The sequence below is a fragment of the Penicillium paradoxum genome (assembly GCF_028828445.1).
Source record: "Penicillium paradoxum strain IBT 22861 chromosome Unknown utg000004l_segment0_segment0, whole genome shotgun sequence".
In the NCBI taxonomy this organism is placed as follows: domain Eukaryota; kingdom Fungi; phylum Ascomycota; class Eurotiomycetes; order Eurotiales; family Aspergillaceae; genus Penicillium; species Penicillium paradoxum.
In genome coordinates, this window is record NW_026643182.1 from 3090857 (window position 1) to 3117660 (window position 26804).

General features: G+C 50.3%; 8 protein-coding genes across 8 annotated transcripts; 6 read left to right on the forward strand and 2 right to left on the reverse strand.

The window, feature by feature from the left end:
- Nucleotides 1-747: 747 nt before the first annotated feature.
- amdX (putative C2H2 transcription factor (AmdX)) lies at nt 748-4374 on the forward strand (the record flags this gene model as incomplete). The annotated part of the gene is made up of 3 exons (XM_057175914.1): nt 748-841; nt 896-4225; nt 4289-4374. The coding sequence occupies 3 exons, from the start codon at nt 748-750 to the stop codon at nt 4372-4374; spliced, it is 3510 nt and encodes a 1169-aa protein (XP_057032961.1).
- Nucleotides 4375-5272: 898 nt separating this feature from the next.
- Nucleotides 5273-7642, forward strand: N7457_004870 (uncharacterized protein; the record flags this gene model as incomplete). Its single annotated transcript, XM_057175915.1, has 1 exon — nt 5273-7642. One exon carries the CDS (start codon nt 5273-5275, stop codon nt 7640-7642), a length of 2370 nt encoding a protein of 789 aa, XP_057032962.1.
- Nucleotides 7643-8092: 450 nt separating this feature from the next.
- On the forward strand, nt 8093-11197 carry N7457_004871 (tethering complex subunit PEP5; the record flags this gene model as incomplete). The annotated part of the gene is made up of 10 exons (XM_057175916.1): nt 8093-8107; nt 8159-8227; nt 8284-8577; nt 8633-9265; nt 9316-9449; nt 9472-9550; nt 9607-9942; nt 9991-10497; nt 10552-10950; nt 11021-11197. The coding sequence occupies 10 exons, from the start codon at nt 8093-8095 to the stop codon at nt 11195-11197; spliced, it is 2643 nt and encodes an 880-aa protein (XP_057032963.1).
- A 729-nt stretch (nt 11198-11926) lies between these two features.
- On the reverse strand, nt 11927-15172 carry N7457_004872 (Na+/H+ antiporter Nha1; the record flags this gene model as incomplete). The annotated part of the gene is made up of 1 exon (XM_057175917.1): nt 11927-15172. The coding sequence occupies one exon, from the start codon at nt 15170-15172 to the stop codon at nt 11927-11929; it is 3246 nt and encodes a 1081-aa protein (XP_057032964.1).
- A 1327-nt stretch (nt 15173-16499) lies between these two features.
- Nucleotides 16500-18932, reverse strand: mvp1 (sorting nexin Mvp1; the record flags this gene model as incomplete). Its single annotated transcript, XM_057175918.1, has 5 exons — nt 16500-16709; nt 16767-17360; nt 17425-17567; nt 17620-18372; nt 18440-18932. 5 exons carry the CDS (start codon nt 18930-18932, stop codon nt 16500-16502), a joined length of 2193 nt encoding a protein of 730 aa, XP_057032965.1.
- Nucleotides 18933-20022: 1090 nt separating this feature from the next.
- On the forward strand, nt 20023-21844 carry N7457_004874 (L-glutamate gamma-semialdehyde dehydrogenase; the record flags this gene model as incomplete). The annotated part of the gene is made up of 3 exons (XM_057175919.1): nt 20023-20145; nt 20195-20302; nt 20360-21844. The coding sequence occupies 3 exons, from the start codon at nt 20023-20025 to the stop codon at nt 21842-21844; spliced, it is 1716 nt and encodes a 571-aa protein (XP_057032966.1).
- Nucleotides 21845-22509: 665 nt separating this feature from the next.
- Nucleotides 22510-23908, forward strand: N7457_004875 (putative proline oxidase Put1; the record flags this gene model as incomplete). The annotated part of the gene is made up of 2 exons (XM_057175920.1): nt 22510-23042; nt 23095-23908. Coding segments are annotated over 2 exons (1347 nt in total), but the record flags the coding sequence as incomplete, so codon positions are not given.
- Nucleotides 23909-24252: 344 nt separating this feature from the next.
- Nucleotides 24253-26795, forward strand: N7457_004876 (Zn(II)2Cys6 transcription factor; the record flags this gene model as incomplete). Its single annotated transcript, XM_057175921.1, has 11 exons — nt 24253-24299; nt 24357-24479; nt 24552-24618; nt 24669-24726; nt 24754-24939; nt 24993-25333; nt 25369-25533; nt 25594-25867; nt 25917-26092; nt 26140-26326; nt 26380-26795. 11 exons carry the CDS (start codon nt 24253-24255, stop codon nt 26793-26795), a joined length of 2040 nt encoding a protein of 679 aa, XP_057032968.1.
- Between the last annotated feature and the right edge of the window lie 9 nt (nt 26796-26804).

Sequence of the window (26804 nt, forward strand, 5' to 3'; positions counted from 1 at the left end):
CGGAGGCAATTTCGAACTTCCCAACTACCTTCTTCTCTCCTATCATCCTCTTCCTTTCTCATCATTTGACTCTGTAGTGTGGTCCTTTGCTTATCAACAATTGCCTATCTACACTCCATCGGTTATCTCCGGTCTATCCACTCCAACGCTCCGACTGTGAGGTCAATTCCCTCAATGGATGCCCGTGTTTAAAGCAAAGTCACTGTGCTAGCTTCGACCGTTCTCATGTGAGTGATTCGATTAAAATAAATTTGTCCATTATCCCCGTTGGATAGATTCGCTGATGTTGCCGACCTAAGACGTCAACACTAGCCTCATAATCCACACCGGCCACAGGTCCTCTTATCCTGTTACTCGAATCCCCATTCAACCCAACTCCCAGGAACGCAACGAATCACTCGATAGACGAACTGTAAATTTGTTTCCCTGATTGGTGGGTTCCCTTCATTCATCTTATGGCAAAGTTCATGATTAGACTACCTCGGTACCCTGGGTCGCTATCGTAGCGCCCTCTACGCATCATATGAGAGACATGCTGACTTGATGTCATTCGGTGGAACAGTCGTGAATGCGACACATTGTACCAAAACCCAGAAAACAAAGAATCGTGCAGACACGAATCTTCAATCCTCCCCCGCTTGACGCAACCTTTCCCACTGAGCAATTCCCCGCACGTTGCAATTAGCCTCGCTCCCGCCGAGACCAGTGGTCAATACTCTGGTTTGTCAGGAGTCTTGCAAAACTAGGATGTTATTGGATGCTATGGTCGGACAAGAACAGAATCATAGCCCCAAAGTGGTCGATCTCGCCAGTATCAACGAAATCCCGGGAGATATGCCTGGTGAGTTTGGTTGAGACTACTCCCCGTGTGCAATTCTTACCCATATCTCCATAGCTCCAAAAGATTCAAAGAAACAGACCGACCTGAACGGTCAAACGGGTGCCAATGGTAGTATCCCACCCCCTAAAACAGACAAGCCTCGGCCCCATGTCTGCACTACCTGCGGTCGCTCATTTGCGCGACTGGAGCACCTCAAGCGCCATGAGCGATCGCATACCAAAGAGAAGCCTTTCGAGTGTCCAGACTGCGCACGATGCTTCGCTCGGCGAGATCTGCTCCTGCGACACCAGCAGAAGTTGCATATGACCACAACGCCGTCTTCTCGACCGAGAAACGGTCGTCGTGAGAGCACGGGCGCTGCACCCGGTGCGAGTCGCGTGCGCAAGAACTCCATTGCCAATAATTCATCCACTTCAATGCGCCCCAGGGCCAACACCATCAGCCACGTTGATGGTGCAGCATTGGGTATCCCCGGTGCCGGTAACCCGTCATCTGCGCCCACCCAATCGGGTCACTCATACCATGCCAGCCTTAGCTCTTCAATGGGATCAACCATGGATTATAGGGGATTCAGTTCTGGACACCCTCCGATGAACGGTCTCGCGAAGATCGAGACATCCGGGCTTCCCATGGATATGTCCGGTGGTCTTCGGACTGCTCCTGTCTATGGGACCTTTGATACGGGTATTGATGGTATGCTCATGGGCCATGGTAGCACCATCAACCCAGCACAATTACACTTCGCAGGTTCCCCGCAAGGCTTCAATGATTCGCCCTCGTCTCCTTTTGGCCACTATCACAATGGACTTCCACCCTCTGCCGATCCCATGATGGACGACGACATAAACTTTGACTGGATGAATGGATTCGATGCGGGACTCGCTATGGGAAATGGCAATGACTCGGTTATCGACGAGTCCTCGCCCTCAGCAATGAGTACGGGCAGTCAGAGCGGAATCAGCGAGGCCATGCTGGAGGGCCCAAATCGCATTCCCATCTCTAACGGCTGGCATAACCCGTTCCCTTCACACCACGCGGCCAACCAATTCGCGCTCGATTTTTCTCCGACAACTTTGAATGATATGGGGATTCCCCCCGAGACTGTGTCGCCCAAGTCTCTAATGGCCCAGAATCCTTTTGCTGAGACGTATGCCACACCTCCATCTATGACCTCGGTTGGCCAGCCCATCATGGGAGGACATTCGCAGAGTATGTTTTCATCCTCTCTGGCAACAAACGGAGAATCTCCTAATCCTCTCAACGTTCCTTTCACGAATAGTGCCCTTCGAAATGAACATTCCCTCTCAACGGATACATTTACAGACTCCACACGACAGGCTCTACTAGCGAGCATGTCGACTCCCACTGGCCTCAATCATCGCAAGTATTCCCAGCCCGCAAGTGGACTCCTCAATAGTCGTGAGCTGTTCGCCCGCTCCACTGGCTTCAACAGCCCCGGTCAACTGCCCAGCACCTCGGACTTGCAACGCTACATCTCGGCCTACATCACCTACTTTCACCCCCATCTCCCGTTCCTTCATACCCCGACCCTTAACTTCCAAGCCCCCGAATATACCAGCAATTTGCGCACGCCGAGCGGACACCTTAATCTTAGCTCGACTGGCGTCGCTGGAGGCGGGGGCTGCTTGATCCTCTCCATGGCCGCCATCGGTGCCCTCTACGAATACGAATCTACCGCCTCTAAGAATCTATTCGAAGCTGCGAAACGAATGATTCAATTGTACCTTGAAGAGCGACGAAAAGCTGACATGTCTGCTGCTCTCAATCGTTCTCATTCCTCGCGCGATAACTCAGTCCACAATACCCCGCTTTGGCTAGTACAAGCAATGCTCTTGAATGTGATATACGGCCATATTTGCGGTGACAAAACATCCGCAGACATTGCTAGCACCCATTGTGCTGCTTTGGTTAGCCTGGCTCGCGCAGCCGAATTGACACAACACCTGGATCCTAAGAACCTGCCACAAGATCATCTTACTCCTGCAACCAACGGAGCTGATACATCCGATGATACGGAGAACTGGATGTCTTCGTCATTCAGTCAACCAAAAGAGCGAAGAGATTGGTTGAACTGGAAGATTGTAGAGGAACGGAAACGCACCCTCTACGCCATTTTCGTTCTTTCCAGCTTTCTCGTCTCGGCTTACAACCATGCTCCGGCACTCACAAACTCCGAAATTCGTCTGGATCTCCCCTGCGAAGAAGACCTCTGGGCGGCTGAATCACCTCAGGTATGGAAAAGGATGGGCGGTCAAACGGCCACAAAGAAAACATTGCCGTTTTCGGCTGCTTTGACTTCTCTTTTGACTGCCAGCCAACGAGAACAGAGTCAATCGGCGAACCTGTTCTACAATGCAGACGACCTGGCTAATCCTGAAAACCGCCCAAGTACTTTTGGCTGCTTGGTACTTATCTACTCCCTTCACAACTACATCTGGGAAACCCGCCAAAGGCACATGGGTCGGCAATGGACCGCTCAGGAGACAGATGCCATGCAATCACATATTGAGCCCGCTCTACGAGCCTGGCAAGCAGCATGGGCCAGCAACCCTGTCCACAGCCTAGAGCGACCAAATCCGTTCGGAGCTGGACCCTTGTCTGCAGACAGCATTCCACTGCTCGATTTGGCATATGTCCGTTTGTTTGTCAATCTAGGACGATGCAAAGAGGCGTTCTGGCAACGCGATTGGAATGGAGTGGCAGATGAGCTTGCACGGGGTACAGAGGTTTTCCAGCACCCTGATGCTTCGATCAACGATGTTGTTGACCCATCTCTCACTGGACATCTCGATACTAGACGAGACTCGATCGCCGACCTAGGTGTCTCAGATCTAGCAATCTCCAGGACACCCACGCAGGACGAGCCTATGCAGACTCTATCCAACATCTACAAGACTGGCCAATCGAGGCGCGAAAAGCACTTGCGTAAAGCCGCTTTCTACGCTGCAGACTCCATCTCGATGTCTGATCATCTTGGCAACACATATGCCGAGTTTTCGTCGCGAGAGCTGCCTCTCCAATGCGCCATGTGCGCTCTCGATTGTGCACAGGTACTTGCGGAGTGGATCACAACTGTTCAGGAACGTGTGGGCCCCTACCTTGGTATTCTGGGCCGCGATGACACCGACTTGACTCAAGTACCAGGAGTCATGCTGCTCGAAGATGAAGATTGCAAGCTCGTGGATAAGATTAAGGAGATACTGGCAAGTATTGAAACAAAGATGCAGCGCCACGTGCAAAATAGCACTTCCATGTCCGCGCTGAGTGCCATGCAACGGCTGCCCAGTGCAGTGGAAGGCGGATACGGATGTAAAATATTGATTGCGACAGCCAGTCTCTTGGAGAGAGCTGCTGTCTGGCCAGGTGAGTTCCTATAATCCCTTCAATCTCAACCAGACCAACCAAATATCTAACATCCATCTTCAGTGACGAAATTGATGGCCCGCTCTCTCGAAGCTCAAGCCATGCGAATGAAGGAGCGTACTGAGCACTCCGTTTTGATGACCATTTAATGACCTCCCCCATTACCTTGTTTGAATGCTTTTTGATATCTATCTCTTCATCTCTTCAACTCTTATTTTCCATTCACGCGCGTGTATCATGAATAAACTATCCAAGGCAATTCACCCCCCACATTCCATCACAGCATGTGTATCTGCACCAAATAACCGCACCCCGGCTTTCTCGGCTCTCGCTCATGCGTAATGCCTTTGATACCCTGCTTGTCGACTTCGGTTCTGTGTCATAGACGAATTGCCTCATGTCATGTCATCTTCCCTGCTTGCTAGCGTTCGGTTTTACCCTGTCTTGCTCTTGCTGCAGTGTGATGGTTGAGGCTATAGTGTGGTTTTCTCTTTAACGTTCATCTTTTCGCTCAGTGTTCGATTATTCAGAGTCTTCGTGTGAATATGATTTACCCTTTGATACAACACTATCAGAAATTGCTGGGCCATTAGGCTTAACCTGTGTCTATTGATCTAGTTATAGCTATCTTTCCATAGCCATCTGCTTTTTACATCCGCATTCTTCGGCTGTCCTTTTTACCTGTTAGTTCGACTACCGAAATTGCTACTTATACTAAGATATGTAAATACTTAACCTATCTCTGGTAAAATGACAGACACCATGTTTGTTGTACTGACGTGATGACATAATATTTCCCCACTTGAGCCTGGGGTTGCTCGGCCATCAACGCGTTAAGTGGTTTGCGCGTTGGGCAGGCAGAACACCTCATCTCTGGCAAACAAACCTGCCTTGCAGTCTCAATCGTACATGGACAACTCACTTTCTCACTAGAAATGAATATAAACCTGAAGCGCCCGCCCACAGTCCCTCCACCGCAGCGTCTGACTGCCACAGCTTCACCCAACAACTGAAGCTCGAAGCTCGAAGCTCGAAGCTCAACCCCCAATGCCATACCCGCGGCCCGTGTCCCCGATTTCGCTAGAGTCATGCGAGATATCTCCATTTGAAACAGATCCAGATGACCTTCTGGCCTCAGATGAAGAGATTGACGGCGCTGCCCGTGCTGCAAAGCGCCAGCGGGTGGAGAAGTTAGCACAGTCTTATTTGCAGGGGAAACCGCTTTCAATCCTCTCTGCATCGCTGAGGGGACCATTTGATGATGGATGGGTGAATCCCTGGAAGAAGAACAGGTCTCGTGGAGCCAGCGCATCATCGGCGAGAGTGTTGTCAAATCGACATACGAATGTCCCCGAGCGGGTGGTCCAGGAAACCGATTTGCGGGTTTCAAAACATCGACAGGGCTTGTCAGTCAGTAGTCGTCGCGCGGAGATTCCACCGTCGTCTTTCGACTCTCCTGGAGCCTCGGTACACACCGCGGACCGTTCTTCGCCCTCTAAACCATCACGGGGGAATTCCAGGAAGTCTACCCCCCGGCCGGCGCGTAGTGTGCAACCTGGATCATCGCGACGGTCTCCGGCGAAATCAACGGAACAACAATCTTTGGCCGTGGAGGATCGGTCAATAAACCATCCCAGAACAGCAGACTGGCTGAGGAAGGATCGGACACTTATGAACTTCACCAAGTTCGAACCGCCGAGCTCGCCAACAACGTCGGTCGCTTCTCGCCATTCGGATAAGGCTCGCCGACCTGCGCCCCGCGTGGTTCATGTACAGGTCCCACAGACGCCTGGATCCCCAATGAAATCACACCCTGCCAAACCTGTCATGGCGAAGACTACTCTGACTGCTCCTATAAACACCAACGCACATCCATTTCCACAGAACATTCAAACGGCTACGACAGCTTCGCCCAAAGCTCCTACCATTCCCAAATTATCTCCCCTTCAAAAGTTTCAGCAAACGCACATGTCAGAGGAAGCGTCTCTCCGAGTTGTTGATTCCTCATCTCAGTTGCCAAGATTTGAATATCGAAGATGGCCCCGTGATCATTCTAGTCAGCAAGAACGGACCTCTCCTATGCAGGATGAGAGTATCTTGCAAGAAGAGACTTTTTTGGAGGCGGATAGCCCTTTGAAGGACAAAACCACTGCTGAACCTGCCCCTGCCGGTCCGGTCAGAAATATACCTTTGGACCCTGTTGCACCTGAGCCCTCTGTTCACAGAGAGATAGTGATTTGCAACGAGTCTTCTGAAAAGGAAATTATAAGCCACAAAACTATGTCAAAAGAGACTAGATTCGCAGATGAGCATGATGTTGCAGAAGCACAGGCTCTAGAGGATATTCCGGAGGAAGATGATGCCATGGACGACGAAGATACCTCGACATATCAAGATACAGAACTTTCTGGACCAAATGAAGAGGCTACAACAGAACAGAACACATGTGAAGATCTCCCCTCTGCCCAACGAGTGCCTGCACCTTTGGGTGTGTCGGACCGGGTAACTTCACTTCATTCAACGGCTTTACCCAAAGGAAATTCTGAACTAGACTCACAACCAGGCTTTGATACCCAGCTTTCGACCCAGGCTGCTCTTTTACATGCACAAAAGTCGTTCCAGGACGATTTGGATAGCCCTGAATATTACAACCATCAAACACCAGGCCACGACCGACCTGTGCATTCACCGAGCGGTTCAACTCACCCAATGAATGTCACTCCATTCTATCGTTTGGAAGAGTCAATTCGACGTGATCTAGAGCAGAGCATAAAGATTACCAGCACGGACAAGAGACAGGCAATGAGCACGCAATTCATGCTCGATGCAGCTACACCTTTCAACTTCAGCACTGAGCAAGCTGGTCAAGAGCGGAGCTTGAATCGCACAAACAGAAATATGACGCAGATGAACACGCAGTTTATGCTTGATGCAGCTACGCCCTACGCATTCAGCACGGAAAAGAGACAGCGTGCATCCAGGCCAGGCTCAAGCTCACCGACGAGAAGTTCTAAGCGAAAGAGAACCGCCAATTCTGGGAGTCCGTCATCTTCTGTCAAGACTCAATCTACCTCTGGAGATGAGGATTATCACACTATTGGGTCCCAATCAAGTGGAGGGGAAGCAAGTCCACAGCCGGTGGTTCAACAACCGGATCACCACCCCACTCATCGATCTATCACAGATGCATCCTTGCCATTCACACTGAGCGGATCGACACTAACAACAGGCCAGGATGGCCAAGGTGTTCATCAAGGAATGGAAACCTTCAATCTGAGCCAGGCGATCGCAGATGCTGGTAGTTGGCTTCAACAAAGTTTCGATTTCATGAAAGACACTGGTCTGACAAACCAGAATCCCAGGACTATCCCTACCTCCGAACCCCAACCACCTCCTTTGATGGATTTATCTCAATAGAGAGAATTCCTTGATGTTGTGATGACTTCCCTGGTTCATATCTTCTGCTTTTATTCTTCTCACTGCGTACAGCGCTTTCCAGTTCATAGCTTGGAGATGAAGTGTTTTTTTGGATTCCATTGGAGTGTTCAAGCATATATCAATACTTTCAATGTCTTATTCTAGCCATACATACTTTAGCAAAGCGACTTATCTCGGTTCCCAACAGTCTGTTCACATACTAATTAGCCTAGTCAAGATACAGAACTTAGCAAGATATCGGTTTATTCAAATGTACAAAATACTATATACCACATGTAATACTACCGGAGGCACAGTCCGACCTGGCCTCGTTAGACTGCGTGTGTTGGGGATCGACGTCAGGAACCAAGTGGTCCGAGCGCCAGCGGGGAGAGCTCCGGACCGCATCGTCACCTTCCAGCCGCACATCTCAGTCAATGGCGAGCCGAGATGGCGTTGACATCAGTAAGAGGCTTGGAGTTTCAGATACTGGAGTGAAGCTAACAGATACAATAGTGGAAAGCATTCAACTTCATCGACGTGTCGCCGGTGAAGCTACCAGAGGACAGCTCCTCGGTCTTCAATGTAAGGCTTCGACATTCCCTCTGTCCAGCCTACACCGTGTCTAAACATAATCATAGAGCGACCTTTCAACTATCTGCACCGGTTCCTCGAACCTCTTCGTCGGCACTACCGATGGCTTCGTCCACATTATCTCCTCAGGCTTCCGCACCGTGCGATCGTTCAAGGCTCACGATACCGGCTCCATTACGCATATGCGACAAATAAACAATACCGCTCTACTCGTCACCGTTGCAGAGGATCTTTCTAATGAGCCGGTACTGAAGGTTTGGGCGCTGGATACGGAGAAGAAAGATGGCTGCCCGCGGTGTCTGTCAACGGTCCCCGTGCAGAATGCCCGGAGGCAGTTCCCGGTGCGTCTATCCCTCGCATGGACAGAATACGAGACAAATGCTTACAATGGTGTAGATCTCTGCTTTCGCAGCTGTCGAAGACCTCTCACAAGTAGCAGTCGGTTTCGCGAACGGATCCGTAACGATCATCCGAGGCGACCTGATCCACGACCGCGGTGCAAAACAACGGATTGTATTCGAGTCCGAGGAACCGATTACTGGACTTGAAACTCAGACTGGCGCTGTCACGACTCTCTACATTTCAACTACCAGCCGCATCCTGACATTGGTTATCGCCGGGCGAGGACAGGGTCAGCCTGCCCGTGTCTTGGAGGATACTGGCTGCGGCCTGGGATGCATGACACTGGATAAAGAGAGTGGGGATGTTTTGATTGCCCGCGAGGAGGCGGTCTTCACGTACGGTCCGCGCGGTCGTGGTGCGAGCTATGCATTCGAAGGTCCGAAGACGTCTATTGATGCCTTTCGTGATTATGTGGCTCTCGTTTGTCCGCCCAAGGCTGAGACTGGGAAGTCAGATCCGCTAAGGAAATACACTGCTAATCCGGCGGAGGAATTGTTTGGCACGACGACATTTACGCTTCTCGATACTGATCTCAAGTTCATCGCACACAGCGAAGCGCTGGTTTCGCCCATGAAACGTGTTTTCATGGAATGGGGCGACTTGTTTCTTCTTACAACGGACGGAAAGGTAGGGGAATGTGCTCTGTCGTGCTGGGCGCTTTGTCTAACAACTTTAAGATTTTCCGTTATCGGGAGAAGACTCTCCAGCAAAAGCTTGAAATTTTATACGAGCGCAATCTCTATATACTTGCAATCAATCTTGCGCAAAAGATTGGGATTGACCCGCTGCAACAAAATGCCATCTATCGAAAGTATGGTGACTTCTTGTACCAGCGGGGGAGACTATGATACAGCCATGCAGCAGTATCTCCGAGCCATTGATAACACCGAACCGTCTCAGGTTATTCGCAAGGTTAGTGACGATCATGATTCAGCATTAGTTCGTTGTCCTGCTAATTGATGATGTAGTATCTGGACACCCAACGTATTCATAATTTGATTGAATATCTTGAAGAACTACATGACCACGGCCGTGCCACGGTGGATCACACAACACTCCTCTTGAACTGCTACGCAAAGCTTAAAGACACAACCAAGCTAGATTCATTCATCAAGGCTCCCGGTGAGCTTAAGTTTGATTTGGAGACTGCTATTGCTATGTGCCGACAAGGCGGGTACTATGAGCAAGCAGCCTATCTCGCCACAAAGCATGGCGAGAATGACATGGTCGTTGATATTCTTATCGAAGATTCCAAGAAATATGCCGAGGCAGTGGAATACATTTGGCGATTGGATCCTGAGGTGGTATGTGTCGATCATTTCATACGCAAGAAACGAGCTAATATGTGCTAGGCATATCATAATTTGATGAAATACGCTCGAGTGTTGTTAACTCATTGCCCTGACCGGACATCCGAGCTTTTCAAGGTCTACTACTCTGGTCAGTACCGGCCACGCACAGAGGTGGAACAGTCATCAGAGCCCCAAGAACAGACGCTTAGCACAGTGCAAAGTCTTGCTGCGCTTCTTCCGCTGCGGTACATGCAGGTGGGCACCAGCAAACAGCCACCGGTTCAACCCGCTGAAACGGTGACCGATGAAAATGAAGTTGAAGATTCTCCTCCGGACTATGACATCCCTAAACCGCGAACGGCATTCTCTGCGTTTGTGGATCACCCCAAGGAATTCATCGATTTCCTTGAGACTTTGGTGCAGCAGCCGGATCTGAAAAAGGATGCTAAGATTGATCTCTTTACAACACTGTTTGAGATGTACCTAGACACAGCAAAGGGGCAAAAGGATGCTGCCGAGAAACATGAATGGGAGACAAAAGCGAAGAACCTAATCGAAGGGAAAGACGTGAGTTATTTCCGCCGTCTATTTACCATCGACCTGCATATCTAACATTCTCAGATCCCGATCTCCACATCTAATGTGCTTCTCCTGTCCGACCTGTCAGATTTCCGAGAAGGATCAACCCTTGTCCGTGAGCAAGAGGGCCTCCGCCTTGACATCTTCCGCTCATTCACTTCAGCAAAAGATACACAGGGTGCAATCAAAGCATTGAGGCGCTATGGACCCGATGAGCCCCAACTCTACGTCGACGCATTAACCTACTTCGCCTCGAGCCCACAAATCCTCGAAGAAGCAGGCGACGAGCTAGACACAGTCCTGCAACGCATCAATCAAGATGGCCTCCTCTCCCCACTGCAAGTAATCCAAGCACTCAGCAACAACGCAGTTGTAACAATGGGCCGAGTCAAGAAGTACCTCAGCGACAACATCGATCGTGAGCGCAAAGAAATCGCAACCGTACGTACACTCCCCCAAACGCCGTTTCCTAAGCCACCAATACCCAAATCTAACCCTATTCCCACTCCAGAACCGCCGTCTCATCACAAGCTATAAATCCGAAACCGCAACCAAACAACAAGAACTAGACCACCTCACCACCCAACCGGTCGTCTTCCAATCCCGTCGCTGCCAATCCTGCGGCGGAACACTGACCTCCCAACCGTCCACTTCCTCTGCAAACACTCCTTCCACGAGCGCTGTCTAAACAACCTCGACGAGGACGCCCAATGTCCCGTCTGTGCGCCGACGAATGCAACCCTCCGCGCTATCCGGCAGAGACAGGTTGATTCAGCCGACCAGCATGAATTATTCAAGGGCGAGTTATCTCGTTCGCGGGATCGGTTCGGCGTTGTAAGTGAGTTCTTCGGGAGAGGTATCATGAGACCACAGAGTTCAATGGAGTAAGAGGGGGGAGGGTTAGTTTAGAATTACGCTTTTGGGCTTGTTTATAAGCTGGTTTTTTATGTTCGATACCTCGGTCTTTGGTAGATCAAGTTATTTCTTTCAGCTCGGATATATCGTAGCTATAGAAATCTACCTCTACTATTACGTCCTTCTTATATCTCTGGGATATTTATCCTCGAACTACGGGGAGAAGGTGATGATCATGTAAGGAATGCATTGTATAGTTAAATATCGCTTCGCTCTCGCGAACACAGCGAGCCAAAAAAAAGTAATCCATATCGACACGGTAAAATGAGCAAAGTCGATCACGGCAATCAAGCGAGGTCATTGTCATTACATGCAAGGGCAATAGTATGCACAGCGGAAATGAGAAGATACATGGATATCGAAGCAAAAAAAAGGGCGAGGAAAAAGCAATGGGACACACATCGGAGGCAATGTACGTGGATTTGGTCATCTCTGACAGTGTATTAGGAATAAAGAATAGGGGCAAGTCAGAACTTAATGACTTTATATATCATGGTCTCGCTTAGAGTTCACGGCCCTTCTCGCCTCCCCAGGAGACGCGGGGGATGGTGCGGGAGGCGGACTGGGAGCCGGAGCCGGATGTAGATCCGGATGGAGAGTCGTCGGACTGCTTCTGCGATTCGCTGGGCTGGAGCTTGTTCGTCTGGCTGGCGCCGTTATCGTTGTCGTCGATGTCTGTATCTTCTACGGCGGCATCGTCCGAATCGGAACCATCCTCGTTGTCGGAGTCGTCACCCTCCACACCCAGGGCTGCCAGACGGCGGCGACGCTCGGCGGGGGTCTCGCCTGTGTCGTCGTCGATCTGGCGCGGGGGCGCGGTCAGACCAGCAGCTTGGCGGAGACGTGAAGGTGGGATACGCTCTGTGCCATCGTCGTCGGAATCGCGACGAGCGCGGTCCCGGGTACGGGGTGGTGCTGGGCTGAGGTTGTTACGACGTTCCTGGGCGGCGGAGTTACCGCCATGTGAGAACTTTGCGAGTGATGCAGCAACGTTGGGGGAACCCCGACGGTCGTCAGACTCGTCGTCGCTGATATCACTGTCGGTGACGGACTCTGATTCCAGGGCGTCGGCGTCTTCTTCGGGAATGGTGCCAGTAGCAGCGCCGGCAGCGGCGGCGGCAGAGAGGCGCTCTTGCTGTTGCTCAGTCTTGGCTTCTTCTTTGGCTGCCTGCTGGGCCACTGCTTGGACTGGTGCGGGTGCGTCGGTTTGCTGCACCACGTCCCGACGAGATTTGGCGTCCAAACCCTTGATCTGCTGGAAGAACTCCTGTTTGTTCATACGTCTGCCCTTGTGGCCAATGCCGTGGGAGCTGACATCGGGATCCTCGGCCAGAGTGAATCGGAGACCATCGTCGGCGGTCCAGTCATCATCCTTCCTCTTTTCCTGAGCGGCCTGGGACGATTCGCCTTCTTCTTCCATGCCGAACCAAGTACCCATGCGGGTCAGACCACGACGAACAGGTGCTTGACCAGGGTCAGTAGGCTCCTTGTCTCCCTTCTCGGTCTTTTTGTTGCCGGGTAGTGTGTACTTCTTGATAACTTCACCATCCTCATCCTCAACAATAATAGTGTTGCCGAACTGGTATGCATGAGCTGAACGAGGTTTGGGCTTTGCCGATTCAGCCTTGGGACGCTTCTCTGCCTTCTTGCCTGGCTGTTCTGCGGCGCGATCCTTCCCAAGTCCAGTCCAGTTGGTCCACTTCTTGAGAGCGTTTCCGTAGGATGTGGAAGCCTTCTCCTCGACAGCGCGCTTGATCTCTTCTCCCTCGTCCTTCTTGTGGGGTTGACTCTGAGATTGTGCGAATTCACCCGACCGGTCATTTTCCAGACGCTTGCGCTGCTCCTCAATGTGCCGGAGTTTCTCTTCTGGGGTCAGTCTAGAGGTATCCTCGGTCTTGAGAACATTACCCTCCTCATCCTCAATGATCATATTGCGACCCTCTTGGTACACCTCCAACTCTGGCTCACGGCCGAAGCGATCACGCTCAGCATGAGGCGGAGAGGCTCCGCGCTCAACCTGGTCGCGTTCCTCAAGCTCTTTCTTCTCATCCTCGGCTTCAATCTCACCCTCGGTTCGCCGAGAAATGGGCATAATAGCAGACTGGCTGATTGGACCACCGCCACCGGTAGCACGCTTACGGCGACGTCTCCGCAAGGGCTTGCGACGAGATGTTTCGAGGCCTTGTGACTCACTGTCCATGTCCTCATCACGTTGCCGACGTAGGAAGTTTCCAGGCATGCCGATAGGCGGAAGTGTACCGGGAGGATATTCAGGTAGCTTTTCGTCGGAGGAGGCATCTGTATCTTCCGTCTTGCGGAAGGACATGGAACCCTTGGCAATCGACTGCACACGAGGCAGACGGTTCATCCATGAAGGTCCATCCTCGTTGGCCTGGGTGTAGGACAGGGTGATGGTCAAGGTATTGATGCGTTTACCCAAAGTGAACACGGCAATAGATGAACCATGGACCAGAATAGACGTGATGACCATGAAAGTAGTGATGGGCCAGATGAGTCTTACAACATAATAGTTGCTAGTTCCTGGCAATGGAAGCTCGTTTTCAGGTGATGGCTGCGTGGTATCGTGTTCCAGCTCCGCACGAGCGAGAATAGCGGCGAAGATAGCGCCGACACCGATAGGACCGAAATGTCCTGCAAACAGAGCTTCTCGCCAAGTTTTAACGTCAGGTATCAACGGCTTCAGCATCAGCATGATTGGTATACGTCGGAAAAATAGGACCAATATGGCAATCACCACCAACCGCCAAGGAGTGAGGCCCAGCTCAGGGGCGTTGAAGTCCTCCCAGGGAATGATGGATCCGAAGTAGACAAAGTATGCCAAGTTAAGCAGAAGATCAATGACGTTGGAGACATGGGATTCCTCGGTTTTCTCCGTGAACCAACCATCGTTACTGAATCCAACACCACAGGCGAAACCAATCAGCAGATCGTCCATGCCCAGCAGAGCACCAGAACCAGCACAAAACACAGCCAACACAAAGTAGAACACGAGGAAACTTTCACGATCAATCAATCCTTTGCGCTCGGCAAACTTGATCGCATGGCGAGCAAGGTAGCCAATGGTGAAGCCGAAGATAGCACCCAAGATACATTCGTACAAAACGGTGATACAGAACCAGTTGAGCCACACCTCGCCAACATTGGGCCGATAGTGATAGATGTAAAAAGATAGGTAGATGAATGGGAACGCCATGCCATCGTTACACCCGGACTCTGCAGACAGCAAATCACGCAAATGCTTGGGGACACGCTTGGCAAACTTTCCCTTACCGACAACAGATGATGCCAAGACAGGATCAGTAGCCGTGACGCACGCAGCACAGACCAGGGCCTCGAGCCAGTTCAACGGGGGTACCATCCACCAAATAAATAGACTGGTGATAAGCCAACCCCAAGTCATCACAGGGATCAACAGCAAAGAAACAGACTTCCAGTGACGTTCCATGTAAGATTTGGGCAACTCGACACCGACGGCGAAACATTGCACGACTAGGACGATTCGGGAACACTCGAGAGTGATCTTATCGATATTTCCCCAATCGTGCGGATTGAACAGATTGGCCGCATGGGGCCCGAAGATGATTCCACATAACGTGGCTACAGTGGCTTCGCCAATATAAAGCTTCTCCTTGACGAACAGGGAGCACAGCATGAACAGGCCGGTGAAACCTCCTAGGATCATGTAAGCCAGATGTGGCTTATCGATGTCCAGATGATCCCAGGCCATGGTGAAGATGTCGGAGATCTCACACCGATTGAATTATTCTGGGGACTTTTGGATTCTTTTTTTTAATTTATTTTTCGTAGCGCGCTTCGTATCGCAGCAAACGATTTACCGGATGTATTCCGCCCTCGAACTTCGTTGGTCCGCGTAGCTCTTCATGCCTTGGTGAATAATTGGAAAGCCAAATTGCCGAGCTCTGTAGGGCTGAGGGTTTGATCGCGATCGAAGCGCACGTCCGACAAGAATTGGGGTTGGCAGTGCAGGTTTTGCGGGGGGCGCAGACTGGCCAAGAGCTTGGGGGGATGCGATGGGGTGGAGGCGAAAGCCAGACAGGTCAAAAAGAGATTCGGGCTTGGCCTGGAAAGTGTAGGTAGGGGGGTTGGAAGAGAGGAAGAAAAAAAAATGGGACGAAAGCACAGGGGAGTTTCGGTCAAAGTCTTGGAAGACTCTTGGCCAAGCAGAGAGAGGCGAGTCCAAGGCGTGGGGGAGATTTGCCCAGAACGAGGTATTCTTGGAAACGGCGGGATTCGTCAGCCGAGCCCTGCGAGACCCACGTCGGAAGCGGAAATGGTCTTGGCTGGCGGAGGAGGATGTGCGCACTGATCAAGAGGTCTTGGATGAGAGGAAAATAAGAAGAAAAGAAGGGACAATTGGCAGTTTATACTACACCTGCATACCGCATATGTCTCAACTTGATCGGTGCAGGGTAATATTCCGGTCACGTATGGTCACTGGATCCTTCCCGATCGCCAGCCCTGCCAATTGCCAAGACCCAGGGCCAGGATCATCGTGCTGATTATTGGGTCAGTGGCGTCCTAAGTGAGGTGAGTGGGGGCGTCCGGGCGTAGGGCATCGCGTACGGCGTACGGAGTTCAGAGTACGGAGTACGTCGTACTTCTTAGTTGATTCGTGTGAGCTATCGGATCTAGATTGATCGGTCACGGGATCATTTCTCAGGCTTAACTGTGGCCAGTGTTGGTATGTGAGATTCCCCATCACCCCACCCCGTCTTGACTATATAGCATAGAATACAGAGTAAAATCAAACTTGGGAATCAAAGGAATCAATTGGGAATCGGATCAAACAGGGACACATCAGAAACTTCGGGGGAATTCGATGCTGAAAACTCAACATGAAACATGCGTATTTCCGGGGGAAAATGGAGAATAAAAAAAAATCATCAAAATCAACAAGCAAAGATGCGATCAATGGGATGCAGATTGCGCATCCCGCGCGTTCATCAAAAAGATGGTTATAAAATTGTCAAGTCCGCCAGGGGGCTGGTATGTACGACCTGGCTGACGAGGCCCAATGCTGCCCACCTGGGCAGCTACACGCTCGTCGGCATACCCTCGACTGCATCACTCAAGCTACGCCAGTTATCGGCCTGCAATTCGGAATACTTGACACGCTCTTGGCTCCAGTCTTGATGCAGGCGACTGATATGATACTGACTTTGCTGGAAATGGATAAGTTCGTCCCGGATGCATTCTGTGATGAAGACCCCCCGGGCATGCTGCTGCACAATAGATTCTTTGTCCTAACACACCGACAGGGTTAGTATCACAGTGGGCGCCATGGAAATGGGCTGTCTCACCTTCAAGATAGAATCCTCAACCTTCTCAATATCCCCGGGCTTGACAGTGCCGGAAGGTCGGGCACGGATATCTTGCAGCTTCCGCTCATTGGTCTCAATACGCCGTTCTAGCTGTGCGATGTTGTTCCGTGCATACCGATCCCGCCGATCGAACATCTCGCGCACACTGACCAAGCAATCACGTTGCCGCTTGAGATCTTCTAGAACCCCCTCGGTCCACCCTCGGGCTTCGTCTTCCAATAGACTTTGGCTGGTAGAGAGGTGCCGAGCGGTAGCTGTGATACCTTCATTAAGAGACGGAATATCATTGGTATCCACTGCATACGTGTCTTTCGTGACTTCCGTCAAGGACTGCAAAGCGAGGGAAAACCGGAGGTGGTCAGCAGCCAACCCATCGTTACGCTTAGCAAGTCGTTCAAGCAAAGTACAAAGATTAATATAGATTTCGGCAGAACGCTTAACACCGCTCCGAACCGTCTCAAACGTTTCGTCAAGAGTAGCGGGTAACGAATCCTCAAGATCCGGTGGGAGAACACGGCCGACAAACTCGTCTTGCACTGATATTGTGGCTTGCTTTCGCCACACTGAAAGCTCCTGTTCCCACATTAGCGTTTTGTCACTGGTCTCAATGCCCAAGAGCCGAAAGAGCGGAGCTTACTGTTGGAACCGTCAAGAACATAATCACAAGCTGCTCTTGGCCGAGAACGGGATGGCGAACGAGGGCGTTGGTGAATCGAACAAGTCCGTGCCGGCGTTTCTCGAGGAAAGAAGATGAGTCCGCTGAAAGGTGAGCGCCATTGACTTCATAATGGTGAGTAAGCCAGTAGGTACGCTCAATGCGCGTTTGACATACCTGAAACCCGCTTGGGGGGAAGAAGAGGCAATTGCCGGAAAGGGAATCGCTTTTGCAGGCAATCCAATAGCCAAACAAAGTCACTATAGCGCCGGATGACCGTACTACCTCTTCGTGCAGATTTGACCTCGTAGTTTCGGTGCTGAAACATGAACAATCCCTCTTTCTCTGGCAGCAACGTGACAGTCACGGTCTCCTCGATCTGCGGGTTTGTCGATCGCCCGAGACCAAGAGACCGACGCCGTGGTGCAATATTGCTTGGATCATCCCCTGGAGGACCGAAGCCACTTAGATCGGGACGTGCCGTGCCCCCAAAGCTGCTCTGATCGCTTGGACCAGACGCGCTAAAATTATTATGGTCCCATCCAGACCCAGCACTGCTAGGCGGCGCAGCCTCGGTCGGGCCATTGGAACTCTCCCGCTGAACCTCATTGGTTTGTGTTGTATCTGCAGTCACCTTAGTAGACCAGGCGTTTGTCGTTGAACGCACGCTCCCGAAGCCATTCAATATAGGTTGCTCGGTGCCTGCCGTTTCATGGTTGTGCCCTCGATGTAATTGAGGACTGCCCCATGGGTCGGCATCCAATCCGTCTAATGATTCTCGCCGTGGCCTTTCCGATTGTATCGCAACCGGCTCTGGCAAGGTAGAAGATTGGGAAGCCGGAGTAGCAGGTTCTTGGTATGGTTGCTCGGAGCTCGCGTCGCCGGTCGTTCGTAGTCGGTCGAGATAGCCAGCCCTCGGTTGGGGCAATTCTGGATAGAATTCGTGTTAGGAAAATTGTTATAATAACAAAAGGTTAAACGCGCAAACTCAGCTCACTTCTGCGGCGGTCGTCCACTGCGTCAAAGGAGAGGTCCTCGCCCTCTTGTGCTAGGCCAACCAGCGCCAGTAACACATTGAATTCGCCACGACCGAGTCCATTGAAGCTCTCGTGGTCGCTGGAAGCAACCAGGTTCAAGATCTTGCCTTGGTCGGTCGCAGTCAGCCCACTGCTCGAGAGAATCTCCCGCACCGACGTCAGGCCAATACCGGAGCCCACCCTGTCTCCACTGTTCAGAATCAAATCGTATGCGTCGATGTAGCTTTCCGGCACATCTGTAGTTGGAAGCAAGGTTCGAACCAGGTCGCGTCGAGCAGTCCGCTTCGTTGTAGTATTTTGCATGTTCCAGGGAGAGGAACTGTCGTCGCCGTCGTCGTCGGCGAATAGCGACGAGCCGCCCGTAGCCGGTTCATCAGCAAACAACGAAGATTTGGATCTCTGAGCAGAATCACCCGCAGAGGGATCCTCTGGAGACGTCCCGAACAACGACATCAGGAAGCCGCACTGGGGTGATGTTGCGCCGAAGAGGTGGCGGGATCAGGTGTGGAGGTGATGGCAATGACGATGTTGACGATCAAGCGGAGCTCCCGAGGGGGGGTTGGTCGCACGAATTCACAGGAATCGCTCTCTACCCCAAATTGTACAAATGCCGCGGCTTCAAAAAAAAGAACAAGACGCAATACAGAAACAGCACTTGACAATTCCAAGGTTATCGAGGAGGCGAAGTCATCAAGGGCCTAGAGATAACAGCTTGAACCCTGGTGTCACTGGTACCGCGCCAAACTGGGTTAGTCGGGCCAAGCAAGTGGTATCAGCTACCTTATACGGAGTACCACATCGAGCCCTTATCACCCCATCCGTTCGACGTTGCCAGACCTGAACTTCATGTTGACTGCGTGTTTGATTGCTGATATTCTTGCTCAATTCAAATGTTCTCATTTAATCCACAGTTCTCATCGATCACTATCGTTACCCAGCAATGTATTCCACTGTCAGCATTGGGATGGCTCATGGACATGTATATAAACCATGCATGTATACATCGACCCCGGCATCTCCTGATCGTTCCCCGATATTTGCAACCTTGGAAGTCTCAAGAGAATTAGGTAATATTGAATATCCAACTTGGATATCAGCTAGAAAGCTCTAGACAATTGAGGATCGAGACTATGTAGGGTTCTGTGGAGTTGTTTCGCAGAGAATGCCGATATGTATTTTTATAGAACAGACCATTGGGTGACCGGGCGCTTCCATGATCGAAAGTCGGATTCCTGGTCCGATGGCTTTGCAGCGTCGATTGAGGAACGTTCTAACGACCCCAAATACAATGTGATGTAAGATTCATGTGCCCCAAAGATGCTGTCCGCTACATACATACACAAGTCGGGAGTTTCTTGCTCGGTAGGAGCATCCGATGGACTAGTATACGTAGCCCATGCATGAACATCAGCTATATTTAATAGATGCGCTACCAATAAGAGGGATTGGTTCTGAGCCCAAATTTACCTGACCAGAAATAATTCCTAGGAACGTTGATAAAAATCATTGACTCTGTTTTCTTTCCCAATTCTTCCAACACAATATGCTTCCTGTTACGGTTGTTCGATCAATGAGGCCTCGCTACCTCAAGCTTTGTGCACCGAATGGGTCTTTACGGAGATACTTGACTATGTTGAGCCCTCCCAAGTTTGAAAACGAAAAGATGGTGAGCATTGTCAAAGCGAATGGAGCAATTCTCATTAACAACGAAACAGCTCAACTATGCCAAAGGCTCTCCTGAACGAGCTGAGTTAACCAAATCTATCAAGAAGCTCAAGGGCCAATTCCCTCTGACGATTCCCATTATCATCAATGGCTCAGAGGTACGTACTGAAAACGAACAATGACTGAGGATCTTCAACTAAGACACGATCACAAAGACTACCACCAAGGAATCCCGCGCTCAACCAAACCCTTCAAAGCACAGCGAAATCGTTGCAAACTACGCCTCCGCCACCCCCGAGCAGGTCAATGCCTCGATTGACGCAGCCCTCAGTGCAAAACCTGCCTGGGAAGCTACTCCATTCGAAGACCGTGCCGCCATATTCCTCCGAGCCTCCGAGCTTGTTACCGGCAAGTATCGTTCCGATATAGTTGCAGCCACAATGCTCGGCCAAGGAAAGAACATCTGGCAAGCAGAAATTGACGCGGCTGCGGAGACAGCCGATTTCTTCCGTCATTATATCCAAGAGGCATGGGCTCTGTTCTCACAACAACCGAGGGTCCAGCTTCATGGCAGTTGGAACAAAATGGAGTACCGCCCGCTAGAAGGTTTCACGTACGCCATTGCTCCTTTCAACTTTACAGCACTTGGAGCAACGCTCATCGGGCCCGCTGCGCTGCTTGGCAATGTCGTCGTCTGGAAGCCTTCTGATTCTGCTCTTCATGCTAGCTGGTTGCTTCACCAAATCTTGCTCGAGGCTGGTCTGCCTAAGGATGTGATCCAGTTCTTGCCCGGTGATGCCGAGCAAATCACCAGTACTATTCTCAAGAGACCCGAGTTCGGGGCTCTGACATTCATAGGTGCCACTGCGACATTCAGAGGCATTCAAAAGAAGATTGGCGATGGTATCGGTGCCGGGATCTACAACTCCTACCCTCGGGTAATTGGCGAAACTGGTGGCAAGAACTGGGGCATCGTTCATCCATCTGCAGATGTGCGAAGCGCGGCCTTGAACACCATCCGAGCAGCCTTTGAGTACCAAGGTCAAAAGTGCTCTGCAAATTCCCGTGTCTACGTCGCAGAATCTGTATGGCCCGAGTTCCAGAAGGTTCTGGTGGAAGAGACCGAGGCCTTGAAAGTGGGAAATGTCGAAGATTATAGCAATTTTATCAACCCAGTTATCCATGAGCGCTCGTTTGACAAGCTCAACAATTTTATTGAAGAGGCAAAGAGTGACTCAGCGCTGGAACTCATTGTTGGTGGCAACGCGTCGAAGAAAGAGGGCTATTACGTGCATCCCACCGTATATCGGACCTCTGACCCTCGCCACAAGATTCTGTCCGAGGAGCTGTTTGGACCTATTCTTGGAGTCTATGTTTACCCAGATGCTGAATGGGAGGAGACTTTGAAGTTGGTTGACACGACCTCTCGTTATGCATTGACTGGCAGTATCTTTGCCAAAGACCCCTATGTTAGCCGTCAGGCCCAGAACATTCTCAAGCACGCGGCAGGCATGCTCTATCTAAATACCAAATGCACAGGTGCTGCTGTGGCTCAGCAACCGTTTGGGGGTAGCCGGGACTCAGGTACAAACGATAAGACTGGCACCATGGCTCATTTGCAGCGTTTTGTGAGCACTCGCACAATTAAAGAGGAATTTGTGCTTTTGGAAAAAGTCACATACCCTTCTAATGAAGTATAAGTAGAGATAGGATTATTCATAACTCATGATTTATGCATTTGAAGAAGTTCAATTTGCACTTTGATATTGTTCGAGGTACCATGCATTCGTGAAAGTAGCCTCTATTACCACCGTTCGACTGCAGTTTCATAGCAAGTGGCACTTGAAGGCTTGGTATCAAGTAGTTGTAAAGGTACATCCGCAGCAATATACAATGAACTCACCGACGATCCGCACATTCATTCAAGCAACGTAATGTAAACTGACAATGTAACCTAGAACTGACCGCCACTTGATTCCAAGCAATGATAGCGTACAGAACTGCCTTCCTGTCTTATCATAGCACGAAGCCTTGCGGAGACAGCGATGAGTTGGCATCGCGGCACAGGATTCCTGGTCCGCGAACCCCTCCCACCATCGGAGTCATCCTCCGATGGAAGACCAACTGACTGTCAGTAAGCAGATGGTTGGGCAGTTGTGAATCACAAAAGAGGCACGGCGGAAGAAAGACCGGTTGCTTTAAAGGGAGTTCTGTGCCTGCCGTCCGAGTCGAACCAAACTGGTGTCATCGTCAAATTTCTATAAGCTCGGCACATCTCTGCAATTATCCCTCATTCCTACATAATCAATCCATAATGCTGTCTCGATCTACTTCTTTGAGAGCTCTTCATGGCTTCCCAATACAGAAGCCAATTTCTTTAGTCTGTCATCGACCTCGTTCCACAAAATCCCACTTCCACGATGTTGCTGTAGGACCAGCAATTGAACAGTCCGTCAAGGTCTCACCTATGGCGCGCATGCCGACTAGAATTCTACTACGATCTCTGGTTCTGACTTCTTTGATGACATCCAAAATGTTCTTACAGCCCGCATTAGCAATGATGGGCGTCATTTCAACATCAAAATCTCCATTTCTAAACCCGGACCAGAACTTTTTATTGAACAAGATTCTTCGCTGGACAGTCTATGACCACTTTTGTGCTGGAACAAATAAGACCGAGGTTTCGAAAACCGTGGCAGACATAAAAAAGATTGGGTACCAGGGTGTCATCTTGGGATATTCGAAAGAGGTTGTTTTGGATCATAGCGAAATGCTTTCAGCCGATGAATCTGGCAACTCACAGTACAGTGAAAAGTGCTACGAGGCAATTGAACAATGGAAGAATGGAACTTTGGAAACGTTGCGTATGGTTGGCCCGGGTGACTTTCTTGGCGTGAAGTAAGTCGATTTCCGAATGTGTGTCTGATAAAAACTCATGTTCGTTTCTCAGATTGACAGGTGCGGGTCCTATCGCGGTAGACGCAATGACAGCGCGTCAGTCCATGCCCGCGGCAATGGCAAAAGCTGTGGATGAAATTTGCATTGAAACAGAGAAGCAAGGCTCACGACTCTGGCTTGATGCAGAGCAACAAGTCTTGCAAAACGGACTCGATGATTGGGCTATTGAGATGATGCGTAAATATAACAGAACAAGGACACCGATTATCTACAATACTATTCAAGGCTATCTCAAGGGATCAAAGGCGAACCTCGACCATCATCTTACCTTAGCCGCACAAGAGGGATGGGCTCTGGGTATCAAATTAGTTCGAGGGGCGTATATCGAACATGAGACGCGCTCTCTCATCCATGATACACAGGCTGACACGGACCGCTCATACAATCTTGTTGCAGACACCATGCTTTGCCGAAGAATGCCTGCCGGGAGCGGGGACCTTCCATTCCCGAATGCTGCTCTCTTCCTCGCTACACACAATGTAGCAAGTGCAACTAAAGCAATTGCGACGCATCGCCAGAGGCTTCTCGCACATCAACCTACGATTATTTTGGAATGCGGACAGATTCAAGGCATGGCCGACGAACTCGGCTGTGAACTTGTGCAAAACTACGAACAGGCTCTCAAGGAGTCATCTGTTGGCAAGTCAATTGCACCAAAAGCCTTCAAGTGTATGCCTTGGGGATCTGTGGGTGAGTGTATGGGGTACTTGCACCGCCGAGCAATTGAGAATCGAGGGGCTGTGGAACGAACGCAGCACATGGTCACCGCATTGCGGCGTGAACTGTGGCGGAGGATCGTCGGATAAAGTCCGAGTATATGCTGTATTTGAGTCAGACATCCGATGCACAATCGAGCGAATCAAAGTATAGGATTACTGACTCTGCACTGCCTTGGAGATCATGCATAGACTAAACCCAATAGATCAAACAAAGTCAATCCGTTTAGGGTCGCACCAATCATGTGATGGGCTATGATTAATGATGCGCTGTTATCTCCGATAAGGAGAGTCGGAAGCACATCCCGACGTATAGAATCAGCATTCTCATCTCTACCCCGCACCCTGCAGAACAATTGGTATCGGAAAGTCAGCTGGAAGCACAGAATAGCTTCGTATTTGCTCTATACATCATCTCGGTCCCCTAATCCGGAATGCCTGTGGCATCTGGCAAGGCAAAATCGAAGAAGTGCCAAAGGGCGTGAGTCAGATTCACTTAGCCAAATGAGAATAATAACTTACAATTCTTGAAAAAAAGGTGTGAGCGATGTCGATCAATGAAGGTCAAGTGCTCAGGGTTTAGCCCTTGCACGAGATGTGCGCGGAGAAACAAGCACTGCCATTTCCCGGTGGAGGAGGTGCGGGTCTCTGTGTCGGAACGGTTAGTATCTGCATCCTGGTTATATAGGATGAGCTAATGCATGATAGTTATTTGCGAGAGCTAGAGGAGCAGATATCCAGAAACGGAAGCTCTGGGAGATACGCATCTACAGCACTTCATAATCGCAATTCCGATGGAGGTGCACTGTTAATGAGTGACGAAGATATTGATATCCCACCAACTCCTCAGGTGTCGAGTGAACTATTAGATAGCCAAGCAGATATTGGATGGCGCTCGATGTCAAATGGTACGTATGCAGTGATCAATCTCTGAGTGAGTGGACTTCGTATTGATAGCTTTCTTCCGGGGATAGAGCATCCTTTGCATATACAAGAAGAATCCCAAACGGGACAAGGAATCAACAATAGAGCGGAAGAAGTTACCGACAGATCAAGATTCTCTCAGAATCCTCTGGTTGATAGGGATCCCTCCTTTGCACAGACCCCGGATGGCCGATTTTGTGAGTGCTCAGTCCATCCCCCACCTTCTCTCATGACTGATCCGGGTTTAAAGGGTACATGGGACCAACATCTTCATGGTCCTTTTGCCGTCGAGTTCTCGCTTTGATAGGCAGAAAGGTTCCTGAATCGAACTGCCCGCCAGACCCGTTTCATATTGATGGCGTGGCTTTCAGGTTGAACTGGCGACCGTTTCCTCCCGATGAAGTACCTGATGTCACCAACCTCCCACCGTTGGACTATGCACTGTTTTTATTCAGCACAGTCAAGTTCTATTTTGGCTTCCTTTCTTTGATGATTGATGAGACTGCTTATTTGCAAGACCTGCATGAATTTTACCGGGATCCACCAGCGAAGGCTGCTGCCAAGAGACCTTGGTACTGTCAGTATTTACTTGTTTTGGCGTTCGGGAAAGCTTTCTTAACACATAGAACCGTTTCTGGCACACCCCTGGGCATCAATACGCGTCCCGAGCGATGGCACTGTTACCCGATTTGTCAGGAGTTGATGAAGACCCTTTGAGCTGTATTCAGGCACTTAGCCTAGCAGCAGTGTATCTTCAATCAATTGATATGAGAAGGGCGGCATTTCAGCATGTGGGTAGTTTCGTTCTCTATTGTTCTCAATTGTACTCGATTGTCTAATAATGTCAGCAGATTGGGCAAGCCTTGCGTGGCTGTATCATTGAAGGGATACACAGACATGTACCAGAGGAAATATGTGGACCCGAGCTCTCAAAACGATCCAGAATAATCTTTTGGGTGGTCTACCTGCTAGATCGAGAATTCTCTGCTTCAATTGGTGCACCCAGCTCAATCAGAGATGAAGATATCACTGTCCGGCTGCCGGCAGAGATGGACGACTCAGTAGAACATGTCAACCTGACATTGCATGTTCGACTTTCGCGGCTCATGGCTACGATTTTGACGAGTAGGTTTCTAGAGAATTCTCCGCGGCCTGATTGCTAACCAAAGCCTAGCCGTTTATGGGGTTGGCAATGAATCTGATGACACACTAGTCCGCAGCACACAGTCCATTCTTCACAGCATGGCTGCACTTTCTTATGACTTGACGGACTTTTTGAACACTAATTTCCATGGACTCATCAGCCGTGCCTCGAAAATGGCGATTCGTCTGATGCTAGCCCATCATCATGTGGGTTACCTCCGGAGGACTGGGCTGTCATGAACTAACAAATGCAGTGTGTGGTACTTACGACAAGACCGCTAGTGATGTGCGCACTCCACATGCATATCGAACGAACAGAGAGAGAAACATCCCAAACAATAAGCCTGACACAACCCGTTGCGTCCTTATTACAATGCTGCGCGGATTCCGCTCAGACTATTCTTCAAACTCTTCGTATTCTAGCTGATGACGATTTGCTGGGTATGATAGACCAAATATATCCAACTGTGCAACAAAGCTAATTCAATTTCCAGACGCATTTTTACCATTCCAAATCGAAGATGCCTCATCTTCTGCGTTTGTTCTATACCTGATCCGCTCAATTGCCCCTTCGCTCGTCTCAAATGACACTTGGTGCGAGAGCTTGGAGTGTGTACTAGATAAACTCATTGCCAAGGGGAACCTAGCTGGGCCACTTCGAAGGCTTGAACTCAAGCAATTAGAGCAGATACTCGCGCCTTTGACGCCAAAATTGTCCACTCACCATTTGCCCCCAGTCAATCTGGATGGAGGCAATGAAATCAGTGAGGAGGCTTATTCCTTCGATCATGACGAATTTGAATGGGATATGTTGGCACTGAATCCATCAGTCAGTCTTCCGCCGCGGGAATTGTTGGATCTTGCAGATCAGTTAGATGTGGAGGGAATCATGCAATCTGTGGGGGTTTGATGCTTTTTA